At 40.4% G+C, this 15653-nt stretch overlaps 1 protein-coding gene across 2 annotated transcripts in view; it reads right to left on the reverse strand.

Annotated features, from left to right (window-relative positions):
* GLRA2 (glycine receptor alpha 2) overlaps positions 1-15653 on the reverse strand; it is a 195876-nt gene that overhangs the window by 126399 nt on the left and 53824 nt on the right. For both annotated transcript variants that reach the window (XM_089904770.1, XM_089904769.1), the window contains exon 5: positions 685-767. In XM_089904770.1, the coding sequence (XP_089760896.1) occupies positions 685-767 (83 nt within the window). The remainder of the gene's footprint in view (positions 1-684; positions 768-15653) is intronic.

Here is a 15653-nt window from a genome sequence, read left to right on the forward strand (position 1 = left end):
GAACTGACAGAGCAAGCCAGGAAATATTTCATGTCTCCTGTCTAAAAATCCCATTACCTTGGAGGCATCAGCAACTTACGGCACATGTCAAAGATTTCAGTGGCGTCAGGGCCATGACATAAAGGGGACAAAGTAGTAGCATTTTCCTATTCCCTTCACCAGGCCTTTGGACATCCATTGCCCATCTAAGGGAGATGCCTTTATTCCTTATCATCTCATGCCACTCATTTTTGTTTCCTCCTCTGGCTAAGGCCCCTGCATCTTGTCCTCAAATCAATTAGCCCTTCCTGCCAAAATTCCTTTGGGGTGAAGGTCTATACAAGCATGAGATAGAAGGAGATACAAGTTTCTGACTAGAATGTGATTCATTATAGAGGTTAAATGACTAATAATCTTAATTTTCCCAGGAGACATTTTCATTTCAAAGAAAAGCTTACTAAATCAGGCTCATTTTTTGAGGAAGGGCAAGTTATTTGGCATTTTACCTTGAAAAATGGTCTCCTCTCTATTGGATATAAGACATGCACACACATTCACTTTTGCTTGTCCTTCCCTTAAGGACCTCGGGAGTTGTTAAATACGTAGAGAATGAGTCTTACGGGTTTTTTCTCCTTAATGGCACATTGAAAGAACCAGGTCATTGGTTAAAACAAGCAGGTGGTCATTTCAGTAGTAGTGACTTACAACTCTCCAGCTGCATTGTACACGTCTGGACATCCATTGGAAAATTCTTCAAGTCCATGGGACAGGATAAGGTCAAGGTGAGCCTTAGCAGAGAAAACAAATTTTTAAAACAAGTTTTTAATTTTTGAGGTCTGGTTCTTGAGAAGCAAACCAAAAACACATTTTGCATTAAGCAGAGTGACACTGATTCAAGTAATGAAGTCTCAGCTCTCACTCAGGAAAATGCTTTCTAATTTTCAAATGAACAGTAGTCATTGGTAAATTTTTAAAATACTATAGAATTTTGCTGTAACCCCTTACTCTCCATTTCCCATCTTCCAGCCTCTGAGTCTCATCTCCCCAGTGGCACTGGTCTCAAGTTTATTCTAGAATCAAGAAGAGCACTGAGAAATAGTGTAACAAGAACCGTGGGCTCTTCTTACACACACTGATGTCCAAAAGGCATAAAGTTTGTACTGCTTTAGAATTGGACAGGTGGCCTTTGCTTCAAGGACAATAAATGATGTGATAAGCATAATTGATTGTGATAAGTATTCGTTCTCCTTCCATCAGGTGGGCAAAAACTTCAATATCTTTTCATTTGCTAACTACATGGATAGGTCAGTTGTACATTGTAGCATTCATTCTAGAATTTTGACAAGTCTGGAGCGGGTAATCCTTGATCTAAAAAAAACAAAACCATTTGAGGATGGTGGCTTGTATAAATACATAGTCTTCTCTTCTCTGCACCCTGGGGGGACTACTGTGCTCCCCCTTTCCTTAACTTTCCAAGCTCCAGCCAGCTCTGATCAAGTCTTTTATCAGGATATTGATTAAGCCACCACCTCTTTTCTACTATTTCCTTTTTTAGTCCTCAAGGAAATGGTACACACCTCTTGCTCTTCAGTTTTTCTATACCTCAGAGATTCAAGGGAGGAAATTAAGGTTGAGAATCAGCAGACCTGTGTTCCCTTTCAAGTACTGCCTCCAACTGTCTCTGTCCCCAAAGCAAGACCTTAAATTCAATAAACACGCATCCTCACCAAATGATGGGGTAGGATCAAATGATGCTTATTGCCATTTAGCTCTAATACTAGAATCCTTGTTATTCTGAAGTTCACTGCTCCAACTTCTGTTCATTTTCTCTCAAACATCTTTTCTATCCATAGACCCCTCTGACTTTTACACCATTACCTAAACTCTCCCTTTCTGTCATGCTCTCCCCTCCTGGTTCCCTTCTCTTTCCTTTCTCAGCTTCATGTTATACCTTCTATACAAGCCAAGACAAAATTAAAAAAAGAGTGGCCCAGTTACTTTAAAGAAAGAAAAGATTTGGGATTTGAAGTGAGGTTAGACAAAGAATCCATGCTGACAGTCTTCAAAATCATCAAAATACAACAGTGACTGGGAAAAGCAAGATACAAAACAGTGCAGTATAATCTCAATTATGTAAATATGTTTTCAATATTGGAAGTAAACACAACACTATATTAAGAGCAGATAGTTCTGGTTGGTGGGATGATTCATATTTTTTTTTACTCTGTTCATTCTGCATTATTTATATTGACAAGTGTAGGCTAATCTAAGATGTCCGTCTTTATGTAATTAAACATGCCTTTCTTTAAACAATAGCTGAAGGGTAAAATTATTAAATTATGTTTTATTCAATAATGTTTTGCTATATTATAATTATATTATTATTAAAATTTTGCCACAAACATACAGTATTTCATTGCTAAATAAATTACCTACCTTCTCTGAGCTATTCTGAGAACACAAATACCATGTTTCTAAAGGAAAAACAATAGTTTTGGGTTCTAAACTTCTGAGTTAAAACAACATTTTAGACAGGAAAAATAATTTTTGTCAGTTGTGGAGTTCATTTAGAGATAGCAGTATAAATATAGTTAAAGATATTTACATTTCTTCCCAGCATAAAGACTTTTTTTTGAGATTTTATTTTATTGAGATCAATGCCATGAACTCTTTAAAGTAAGGGAAGAGTAAAAGAATCAAAATGAAAATCTCTAGTAATCAAAAAATTTTTTAAATTTGACACTTTATTAAGGGAGGGGAATCTCAAAAGGATCTGTGGGTTTAAAACTGTTACTAACACAGTAAGAATCTACTTATTCTTTTCTATTTTTTTAAAGAGGAAATACATCAAACAAAAATATGTCCATCATATAAAAATAATCAGAGGGCATGTGTATAGTTTAAGTGAATCAAAACTAGAAAATCTGGAAATTTCATTATGATTTTGAAAAGTTTACTTTTGAGAAATTAGAAAATAATAATAGCAAAAATGAATACAGCTTAAAAACATGCAACAGGAAATTCAGTTGTATTTTGTTTGCTATGGGAAACAACGCAATTTTAGTATTCTTAATCATAGGTTTGCTGAATACAATTCTTCTGTGAACTTTTCACATTTGTTTAGGGGGAAGAGGCTTCAGACATGATATTTCTGCCTTTGTGGCAGATCTAACAATCCTATAGGGACCCAGAATTCTTGGGGTCAAAACTATTAACAGCCATGGAAAACCCCACTGAGAGAAATTCCCAATGAGCCTGAAACTCTCTCTGAATTTTGTCTTAGCTGAGAACTCAGTGGGTATTTCCCTTCTTCCTTATTTATTTTTCTAATTTCCTTTCTAGGTAGGTTTTGTATGGGAACTCAATGGGTGCCAATAACAAGGAGGCAAGTTAACAGCTCCCCACTTTGCTAAATCACGTCATCCGCTGAGCAAATGGGAAGCGATTGGAAAGATCTAATCAGTTCTTTCATGGCCAACAGAGCCCATAATTTATGATGTCTAGTGTACCACACATCCGCAGGCCTAAAACTCAGACTTGCCTTTTACTTATTTTTTTCCTTTTCATTGAAGCGTATATTAAACCCAGTAAAAATACACAAATCTTAAGTTACAGCGTGATACCTTTTTGCATCTATACCCACCTGTTTAACAAGCACCCAGACCAGACTTAGAATATTCCCATCACCCCAGAACATTCCCATGTGCTCTCTTCTCAGTCAAGAACCTTCAAAAGTAACCACCACTGCTTTATTTAAAAGCTATCTTTTAATTTAAAAACATGAGTTTGGGGGAAAGAACGAGACGATATTATTTTGTACAGAGATGCAGAAATTGCACCAAATAATACACATACAACATATACTAAAATGTGAACTATTTTTATCCCCTTTACTCTGGTTCTCCATCTTTTTTTGGGGGGGGGTCTCACAGAATTAAGTATTTTTATTGAAAGTCAGATTTTTTGCTAGCAGACAATGCCTACAGCATGTCAGATTTGCTCTCCTCTTCCTCACCATCTAAAATATTAAGGCCATTGCGTGTGAAGGCAGTGAGCTGAGGCCACCCATCTTCCATTTGGCTTTTCTTAAAGAACTCATTCCCTGAAGCATTGTCGCGCATCTCCCACTGTCACTGTGGCGACATGCATGCATTCAGGGAGCCCCTGCTCCTGTTTGCACAAGGGAAGGAATAAAGTTCCCTTATAGAGGCCCTACTTCTTTATAGAGAGTAAGAAGGCTGAGTGAACATTTTGATTTTAAAGGCAAAAGGATAAGACAAAGCACAGGAAGTCAGCTTCCACCCAAATCTCCCTCGCCTTCCTTACTACTCTCCTATTCATTTCACCTTGCCATCAAACCAGCTCTTGGGTTTATGCCTTATTTAAAGTTTAAAACAATGATAGATGCAGACATTGTAAACTGAGTTAATGTTATACTTTTTAAAATCAGATATATTTTTAAATTTACTTATTTCTCTCCTACGCAAGGTTCTTCCCTTATGCAAGAACCACAAAGGCTACAACTGTCTCTTTTTCACCATCTAAAATAATGCCTTCAACAGATGAGGTATTCAATAAATATTTGTTGAGCAAATGAATGAATCTTCGTCCTCAAGCTCTGTGGGAGAACGTAAGGCTTTTATTCAGCAGAAATGGGAAAGGACAGAGGATTTAGAAGAGAAGAAGGGTCATCTGAGCCCACGGGGTGTTGCCAAATTCCCAGACTGGCAAAAGAAGCCTGAAAGCTGGCCTGGCCCTTTCTGTAAGTTGCTAGCATTTCTAGTGGGAACTAGAAATAAGGCAAATCAAGCTGAAAGAAAGCCCGGAAGCCCTGTCCACCTGTCCTTGAGCCTTGCTCAGGTAGCTGGGTCCACGGCCAGGACTGTTCTCCTATTGCTAGAAGCATGCGAACTGATCACTTAACTTTATAACGTCATGGCGGACAGGAGGTTCCTTGACTCACAAAGCAACTACTCGTTCATAGGCACTCAGTATTAGAAGTGGAAGTCCATTCCCAGCAAAAGATTCTTGAGGGAAAAAAAGCCACTTGAAGAGAAAACGAATTTTCAGGTGGAATTACAAATTGTCATTAGGGATCTTCCTGCTTAAAGCAAAGATTGCCAACATCCTCTTTTGAGAGAGTGAATTCTGACGGTTATAGTAGTCTGTCTTGTTTGGAAAGGAGGGGTAAGGGGATGCTTCTGTGTTTCAGGAAAAGCAAGAGTCTCAGGTATATTGCTGCTGTTCCTCTGTCAGAGACCATGCTTAGCACACTCTGTGTAGCACACTGCAAACCCTAGTAGTACACAGAAATATCAGAGGGGACAGAACCTGTGGTGTTCTTTTAGGATCAAAATACTTAATAAGGAAAGATAAGAATTCAAGTGATGTCGATAGTATTGATCATCATTCTCTGAGCACCTGCTGTAGGTCAGGTGCTCTCATTATTTTGCAGTCATGGAGTACCATCCCACGAGGCACAGAGCATTCCCTGTCTTTGAGATAAGCACAGTGGAGCTCAGAGAGGTTAAGCCGTTTTCCCAAAGTCACAAAACCAGTAAGCAACCAAAGTTAGATTTGAACCCAACTTTAATTGATGTCAAAGTTTATTTATTATTTTCCACTCTACCACATTTCCTCCTTAGAAAAAGAATCTGTTATCATCCTCTTTTGCCTGTGAAGCTAGCAGAATAGGTTGTAGACCTTTCATTTTTTCTGCAGGCATCCAGGCTTCCCATGACTTTTCCTTTTAAAAACTCCTCCAGCCTCTCCTGGCCACCTCACAGAGGAGAAGCACCATTGACTGGGGATCTAGGGACCTGGGTGGTGGACCAGGCTTACAGAGAAAGAGCAATTTGACCCTAACTAAATCTCTGGGCCTCATTCCTCACCCACGACCCCATCCTGCTCAAAATTTCTATGATTCTAAACTGTAAGTGACGGTGACCAGCATGAAGATTTCCTCTTATAGGTGAATTTCCACTCTTGAATATGATGAAAGCCTTAAGTCCAAATAATAATGCTTCTTAAAATTGGAACTTTCTGGTAGTCTGGGTATATAGGTGAGATATTTGTTGCCCCCGTAGGGCTTTGTCATCCAACATCCTAGAATGCTATCCACTCTTTCTCCAAGAACATAAGGACAGCCTTACTGTACAATGTAGGTCTGTTGACCCTTTCCTCTCAGGTGTACCTGGAAATCTCTAAACCATGTGACATTCTAACGTCAGGGAGATTTGACAGGATGCATCATGTATTGAACAAGAGTGTCCTCCTAACCTACCTAGACCTTAAATGAAATTAGCGTGGGGCAAGTTAGAAGTCAAGTTAAGTGTGCATCACTTATTTATTTTTTTTTAAAGATTTTTTTGATGTGGACCGTTTTTTAAAGTCTTTATTGAATTTGTTACAATATTGTTTCTGTTCTATGTTTTGGTTTTTTGGCCACGAGGCGTGTGGGATCTTAGCTCCCCAACCAGGGATCGAACCTGCACCCCCTACATTAGAAGGCAAAGTCTTAAGCACTGGACCACCAGGAAAGTCCCAGATGTGCATCATTTATACAACTCACACATATGGGGAGAGGGAGGGAAGAGTTAAAGGAGTCATTGGATTAAAAGACCCCACCAGGCTGGTTGTCTGATCAAGATCTCCTTTAGCACCATGGGTTTCGAATTCTGGTGGACGTAAGTGTCATCTGAAGGGCTTGGTAGGAATGCAGGTTCTCAGGCCCTCCTGAGAAGCAGCTCAGGTAAACTGATGCTGGTCTTGTGGAGCACATTTTAAGAAGCTCTACTTCAGCATGTCCCAAGGGAGGACTTTTATGTACTGTCCCTGTGATGGACTAAAAGGAGAAAAATTTGAAAGGGAAATAGGAAGGGATTGAGAAAGGGGTCTGTGATTTTTCAGTAGCTCTAGCACTCTCTTTGGAAAATATGACTTTCTACTTGAAACCAGGTCCGGCCAGTGAGGCCCAAGTAGGCTTCTAAGTGATTGGACCGGGGGTAGTGAGACAAGGGGGCTTAATCACGAGCCTCAGTCACCATGGAGTGGCATGCTGGTAAGGTCAAGGCAGTAATAACAAGGTCAGTTCATTGGCACCAAGAATATGGTGGGTGTGGCTAGAAAACTGGGAACGCTGCTAAGAGGGGTGGAAGGTACAGCAGAGAGGAACCCAGACCAGATGCTTATTAACACACACGAGTGTGCAAAGGTGGACAGTGGAACTCTACTCAGGGCGCTGTCTCTGGTCTCTGACTAGAAAAATCAGCCGCCGAGAAATTTCAAAGGAAATTGGGGTGGTGGCTGCAACATTCACTGCATGAACCCAACTAAAAATTTACAAAAGCTCCTGGTACTGAGCAGGGAGGAGGTCAGAGCGTGGAGGAAGACCAGCTCCAGGTCTTTCGTGGGAGGGATTCGGGTTAAACAGAACTCCACCTGGGCTGTAACCTACTACATCCATTTAGCAATTTTTGGCAAGCATTTATTGAGCCTCATGCTTATCAGACACTTGAAATAAGTTTCTCTCTTGAAGGAGATCGTAGTTTAACATTACTAAGATATTAATATATATGTGTATATATGTGTGTGTGTACATACATATATTCTTTCAGTGGAGTCTATCCCAGTAGTTCTGCATTTATTATTCAACTTTTTAAAGTTGTTTTCAAATTCTCATTTAAAGAATCCTTCCAGATTATGTAAATCAGACATAGTTGAACTAAATCAAGTAAAAGGCTTTTCATTCTCCCTTGGGGCCTAAATAAGCGCTCACACTGATTGGGTAGAGCAGATAACCTACCCTTCCAGACCTAGATCCTGAGAGGGCCCTTTGGGTCTGTCAGGGAAGTATGACTTGCAATAATCATTTGATGATCCTGAATCAAAACTCAAGGTACCCGCGAAAGGATCTTTATCCACAGAGGACAAAAGTAATTGGTCCAAGTTTGGCTAGGCATGCAAGGCATGAAATGTGGCTGTGCTTTTTTATATAAGTAAAGGTTGAAAATTCATGGCTGCCAAGTATGATGAGCTAATAGACATTTAGCTAAAGGCTTCCATGACTATTAAGATGCAAATCTAGGGAGAGTATGGTGTCTTAAGTACCGTTAGTCATTTCCTCCTTTGTCTATGTGAGTTGATAGATTCTCAGGTTCCCTACCCATATCCCTGAGAGCAGACTTTGATACTGAGAGTATCAAACGGAAGGATGAACCTAGGTGGATAACAGGGCTCAGAACCCTGTGGCTAGGACACCAGAGAGAAATCATTTTTTCAATATTGTCTAGGGCTGAAAGTAAACCCCAGGTTGGTCGTAAGCTGTGCAGTTAGACTCTATCCCCTTAGTTAATTCCAAATAAATATAAAACCTGTTTTTCCATGTCGACCTTGGGATTTTCAGGAGATGAATGGCAACACTGCTGGTTCATCAGGTGTTCTACTCCTGTCCCCTGACTAAAATGCCAGTGGCTGACTAGGAAGGTCCATGTTTACCAAACATTATAAAGGCATCACAGAAAATACCCATATGCATTGAGCACTACTAGCTGGGAAGGACAGAAATACAGTATCTGCTCCCATCTGTGCCTGGTCCCTTCAGAAACTGTGCACACATATGGTGGGCCCGTGTTAATTAAGTCCAAATATGGATTGGATTCAACTTGGAGAGCGACTGATAAATCTGCAGCTAAAACTTTTCCAAATGTTTTGATATTTCCTGAACGAAAATGTTTTGAAGGTGGTGAATGGGAGAGGGCTAAATGGAACACCATCAGAAAGGAGAGCTCAAATTATCAAAGATTCATGTAACCAATTCTGCCCACAGTTTAGTTACATTTTAAATTTCAGTCATTTCACAGCTAGTATTTATTTATACAACCAAATATTCATGAAGATAAAATGTTATTAGCCTGCACATTAAAATAATGACAACTGACTTGTCCACAGTCACTCTATTGCCTCAGTTCACAGCTATTTAATGGTGACACTGAGGTGAAAAAAGAGGGAATAGCACTGTATAGCAGTGTTTTATTTGGGATTATTTTACTTTTGGTGAAAGAGAAAAAGAACAAGTGCTTGTGAACTGCAGATATGGTTTTAAGAAAACCAAAGTAACTTTTCATCTGCTGACAGCTGAGAGCAAAATTGTGCTACTTTGCTGGTATTTTGCCGCACTAAGACTTCTGCTGTGGTAACTGGCGGAGACTTGCTGGCCACTGTTTCTGGTGGCAAAGGTTGGAGAGAGAAAGAACGGAGTCTTGGTCAGATGGTAGGATGGTCCATTCTTGATTAGATAACACTTTGAAACCAAGCACAATTCCTTAGTTGACTCTTAACAAGCAGCTGAAGAGGGGGCCCAAGGCCTTAGCTGAAAAAAGATGCAACTGTCACTTCTGCTAGGAGCGATATACCTCCCAAAGGAAGGAAACCCAAGGCACAGAGAGTAGTCATCTGCTTGGGACTCATGGAAGGTGAGTGGAGTCTGAGTGTAACAGGTGCTGAGTAAGGAAATGTCCGTGTGTATGGATTAGGAAGAATGGGGAGAACTGTCTCGCCACTCCCCTCCCCTTATTCTACAGCCAACCCAGGGTGATTATGACATTCACTGAACATTTATCAGGGACTGAGAAAAACTGCAGATCAAAGAAAAATTAAGTGACTTCTCATGGTCACTTAGTAAGACTGGATTTGAACCCAAGTCCTCCTGAACTTCAAAACTGACATCTGCCCCACCCCCTTAGTGTTGTCTTTAATCCCTTAGCTCACTTGTTGCTTTCTTTCATCTAACTATTCATATTTAGCAAAATATCCCCACTAAAACGAAACATCGAATAAACATTTGTTCTGTTGTCCTTGGAAAGGGATGATCAATCCCATATGGGATGGCCTTGCTCTGAGTGTGTGTCACGTTGTAGAACTTGACATAATTATATATGTCCTTAATTGTCTTTCAATGACTGTCCAGTGATAAATGTTGTATCAGATGTTGGTTTGTAATTTTAAATGCCACGAGCAAGGATAGACTTATTGGAAAGACTGTTGAGCTTTGAGGATAGACGATTTTTTCCCATTTTAAAACGGAGTGTCTTTCCTTTGAATTATGTGCTATGAGAATGCACTAAAGTAATTCATGCGTTTCATAAGAGCCATGGTGATATTATTTGTGTTTATTTTGGGATTAACGTCATCGAGGGAGCCTTTGAAAAGCAGCACTGTGGACCAGGCAGAAGCCCACGTCAACATAAGTTGAGCAGGTTCACCAGGACCTCTGAATTTCCTTTGGCTTCCTGCCACAGGAAAAGTCAGGTGATTAATAATGGCAGACTAGCCCTCGAACTCTGTTGGCTCCAAGCTACCAGGTGATTTCCTTTAGTCTTATATATCCAGTTAATAATTATCCTAGCCAGCCATCTTTGTATAGTTGTCTGAAAGTATATAAACCCATAATTCATGAACACATTCTAAAATAATATCTCATGGATGCTCCTGCTGGTTGAATCAGAGGGTACAAATGATCTAATTTGCAATTGGGAAATTTCTCAATAGGGAGCTCAGTGTTAAGTATTTGTCACGGTGTAAACTATATGTTGAGTATAAGGCTGCCTCTTAAACAACAGGTAGTCCAACCTTCCCTACCCCACTCCAAGATCAGTTCCTCTCCTCAGATGTTCAGTTTGGGAGGAAACGGTTCAAAGATCCCAAAGTAGTTTGAGATAGGCACCTTACAATTCAGAATCCCCTCTTGCTGGCTCCCAAACCCTAAGGGACATGAAGGACCCACTCTTATTTCCTCATCCAGAAGGAATTTTGCGGTTTGGGAAAGAGGAGATCATTTTGAGACTTATTAGAGACTTATGACGGAGCTAGAAGGAGCCTCAGACTTGATCTCATCTCCTGGTTCAATCTCATTTTTTAGTAAGGAAACCGAGACTCAGAATAATAAACTGATGGAGTTAGAGAGGCTGGTCTTTGAGCCTAGGGGATACAGTAAATGATGGAAGGAGGTGTGGTGCTCCTGATGCCCTAAGCTACCTTCTTGGTATTCTGTTCTTTGCACCATCACCTTCAGAGCAAACTCTAATGAATGTTAATGCAGTGGAAAGTTACCTCCAAATGGAGAAAAACCTACTGGTTGCTATTGCTAGTCCAATCAGGCAAACAGTCAAGGAAAAGTGGTCATGCCGCCTGCCATGTATTTCATTGCATAACCCCCTTTTTTTCCCTTCAAACAAGGGTAAAATCCTTACTCTGTTGTGTTTGAACCAGTATTATGCCCTTGAGTGTATGTGTCTTTCGGAACCCAATCAGGAGCTCAGCAGAGCTTTCCAGCACTTTAAGAGAGTCTGTCATGTACAGAACACACTTTCTAGACTTTAATGCTTCTACCTTCAGATGCATCTTTTTTGAGGACCACTGTCCAAAAGTGCCCCCTCTGCACCACTTAGCTCAGCTCCTGCTGAAGCCACCGGCATATATGCATGCCAGCACGTCCCACCCTCCCAACCTTGCTTGCCCTAGGAAGAAGGGAATCGTGGTTTCCATGGCATTTTCCAGCACTTCTCTGAAGCCTCATTGCTTAATTCTGATGTGGGCGCTTATGTTACAGTCATTAATTACCGCATTAAGTCAAGTCCCAAAACTAATGAGGATTTGGACACAGATTTGGAAGATGAGAATGTAATTTTGCCTGGATTATAGGATATAAAGATAAACATGGTCCAAATATGCACAGAGAGAAGAAATCACAGCTTTGCATAGCTGCCTTCTAATAGAAAATATGGGCTTACATGTCTCATCACAATTGAGAGTAAGATAATCAAAGTATCACCATTGGTAACATTTAGGCAGGTCTTAGTTCACTGTGCATTCTGTTTTCAGCTCTGACATCTAAATAAAGAATGTTCTTTTTTCCTATTCCATAAAAATCATTCTATAGCCAAAGTTAGAATCTTTGAAGTTCTTGCATCAGGCTGTAGGATGAGTCAAGGGTGGGAGGCTTTGTTAGAAAAGTTGGCCTTTTATGTGTGTGGATGGAGTTGGTCATTAGACAGGATTATTTGGGGAGCTCTGTTGGATGTCTGTCTAGAAATCTACACCCCACCTACTCACAGTGGTGCCTGTAATCTATCATCAGAGGTAGAAGGCATGTCAATCCCCAAGAGTTCTCTATGACAACTCAGATACTACTGGGATGGGGGAACACTGAATCATCAACACCTGCAATTATGAATTGAATCAAAAGGAATTAACAAGTAAATCACCTCTAACACCATAAAGGAATAAGTTTCAGGTCAGATAAAGTTTGATGATGAGGGGCTCAGATGTCTTGATGATGCAGGGTGCTGTTGTGGAGGATCAATCCCATAACTATTTATTGTTTGGAGAACTCTGTGCAGTTGGCAGGTAGCATAGGGCCCCTAGGTACCGGGTCAGTAAAATAAAAGACACTGAAGGCAAACAATAATGTCCGGAGATCGTGGGGATCTATCCTGGTCGGTTTACTCTTCGTCTTAGAGACTGGGACAGAAAGCACAATCATGAAATTACAAGAAAATACCAAGGGCCCTAGAGTACAGGGCAATGCCACTTTTGACTGTCTATGCATATAGCATATAGTGTATTCTACTAAAGCTCTTAACCAAATCATCTCTTTTTGAAAGCTGAGGAAATAGAGGTTCAGGGAGAGAACAAATTTTCCCTAGGTCACACAGCTAGTTCTGAGGCCAGAGACCCTAGCCCAAGGGTGTTTTACTCTAAAACCCCAGTCTAGGGCTTCCCTGGTGGCGCAGTGGTTGAGAGTCCGCCTGCCGATGCAGGGGACACGGGTTCGTGCCCCGGTCTGGGAAGATCCCACATGCCGCGGAGTGGCTGGGCCCGTGAGCCATGGCCGCTGAGCCTGCGCGTCCGGAGTCTGTGCTCTGCAATGGGAGAGGCCATGGCAGTGAGAGGCCCGCGTACCGCAAAAAAAAATAAAAAAAAAAATTAAAAAGTAAAACCCCAGTCTACTATAGTATCAGAAGGAACCAGGATAACATTCAACATCTTAAGGTTCAGAGTAGGCGCTCTGAACCATACAGCGAACTGAAAACTGCAAGATGAAGAACATCTTGGTGCTGATTTTACACACTGTAAAATTAAACCAGCAACATAGTTTTGGTGACTAAACATATGTCCACTAACTCTGGTGGGATGAAAATGTATTTCATTTTCAAAAATGAAACAAAAACAGTGAGGTAATCCCTCCATCCTTCTAAAAATGGTAGCCATTTGTTTATCATGTTAACAAATGTGGGAAAAAGCAACTGATTTAAGTTGTAGCAAATATGATTTAAGTTATATAAGGAGGAGTTTCTGCACAATGTTCAAGTAACTTATTATAAGATCCAAGGAGAGAATATAAAATCTCCTTCTCTGAAGGTCTTTAAAAATAGAATAAGTTCTCAACAGGTTGTCTGAAGGCAAGGAGTTGACTTAATGACTTTAATGGGTCTTTTCAGCCCTTTGATCCCTGGGATAGTAAAAGTTTTCAGAAAGTAGATATGCTATATAAGCTATACATGCTGTATAAAACTATCAAATGAGCTTCCTATTTGAAGGTCAACTGTGGCATCTTGAATTTAAAGTCTTTTTAGACATTTGCGAAATTTTAAGATACTTTATATTCTCATCTTAAATGTTACCTTCTTCCTCCACTAGTCCTTTGAAAATTGAGTCCCCAAAAGGTTGGTTTGAAAATGACATGTGTTTGGTATTGTATTTGTTTGTGTCTTTGGATTTGAGTTGGAGTAAATGAAGAATTAATGTGGGGTAGGAGATGATAGCTCTGAAATAGAAGTCAAGAGCTTTGATTCTTGTCCTAGCTTTCCTATTTGTGGGCTCCATTATTTTAGCTCATTTAACTTTTTAAAGAAGTCACTTCCTCATCAGTAAAACAAGGATATTTTGCCCCATAATACCTTCAATTAAAAAAATCCTATGCTTCTATAAAAGTCAGAGTTTCGGCAGAAAAGTCTCAGAAGCAGTGGGAAGTAAGGGAAGAAAACAAGTATTAGCAAAGACATTGTGGACATATGAGACCAGCTGCTCCTCTTTAAAAATGCTTACCCTCGAGCCTCCCTGGTGGCGCAGTGGTTGAGAGTCCGCCTGCCGATGCAGGGGACGCGGGTTCGTGCCCCTGTCTGGGAGGATCCCACGTGCCGCGGAGCGGCTGGGCCCGTGAGCCATGGCCGCTGAGCCTGCGCGTCCGGAGCCTGTGCTCCGCAACGGGAGAGGCCACAACAGTGAGAGGCCCGCGTACCGCCAAAAACAAAAAACAAAACAAAACAAAAAAACACAAAAAAACAAAAATGCTCACCCTCTCCTTTTCTCTTTCATATTGCATACCATAGGTCATGATGCCCTGACTTCTACTACAATTCATTGTATTCAATTCAGTAAATATTGTTTGAGCACTAATATGTATTATACCCAAGGCTCACCTCGTTATTCCACTGTGGATTCAGGCCTTTTAAAGTAATATGAATTTAGAATTTGACTGTCTCTGAAGAGGGTATACAAAGCAAGATGTGTGTCCTTGTTTACACTTTGGTCAAAAATGGTCAATACTTAATGGGGTGGGTCAACAAAAAACATGAAAACAGAGTAAGATCAAACATATGACGGAAGTGAATAATTTAAAAAGTAATCAGAGGATAAGTGGACAGAAATAGATTTGACATCTTCATCATCAGAGACTATGTCCTGCATCACTGGATAGAAATTTTCTAACACTGAGCTAAGACCTTTGGTTCCTATTTAAAAGATTTGTTTAAATTTTACTCAGGTGCCTCAGGTGTTTGAATCTGCAGGACATGTATGGATTTCCGGTCTATTGTCACTCCCTTTTTAAAATCTTGGTCTTCTGGCAAACAGATATATTACCTCTTGGGAAGTGTGACCTTGCTTGTTATGAAGTCAGTGGGCTGCAGAGTTCTCTGTGTTCTGTTTGGCCGTCAAAGCCTTGGGCTTTGGTTTCCATGGAGAGTTAATTCTACCTCTGCTCCTACAAAGCTAAGAAAGCATAGAACTTTTCCTGGCTGAAACGCTACCATCCATTTGCTTTAGGTTTTAGGAAAATTCAAATACAAAACATAACCATAGAACATTATTTTTCTAACGTGGCCCAGTGTTGAAGTAATTATTAAAATGTGTCAGGTGGAGGCAATTCATGAGTTTATCTTTGGTACTTCTGTTGTATGCCTCCCTTCTATCTTTCTTAACTCTCTTCGTCCTATCTGATTTTTCCTCTCAGGCATCCAGCATGCTCTCTGTCACTATTCTTCACAGACATTAAACCTACTATCAGAAAGAAAATTTCATATCAGCTCTTTATGGCTTAGTGTGAATTGAGGATAGGGTTTTCCCTCTCCTGGGGGTATTTGCATTGTGAACCTTAGAGTTGAGGGAAAGTCCTTCCTAATGGAATGTCAGCAAGGACTTTCCAGCACCTTTAAGACACCAAAAGCTGTACTTTTAAACTTGAGTTGGACCTGCAGCTGGGCCTATATTAGCACTAATTCCTCCTTACCCTCTAGTTAAATTGAGTCCAGTGACTCAAGTAAACAGGAGTGTGGGTGCCGACCCCAAATTCTAACAATATTTGAGTCACAGAATTCGTTTGCAAAGTTAGAGCC

Source organism: Delphinapterus leucas, chromosome X, assembly GCF_059928025.1.
Source record: "Delphinapterus leucas isolate spDelLeu-1000000601 "Yukka" chromosome X, BTC_Dleu_Yukka2, whole genome shotgun sequence".
Taxonomy (NCBI): Eukaryota; Metazoa; Chordata; class Mammalia; order Artiodactyla; family Monodontidae; genus Delphinapterus; species Delphinapterus leucas.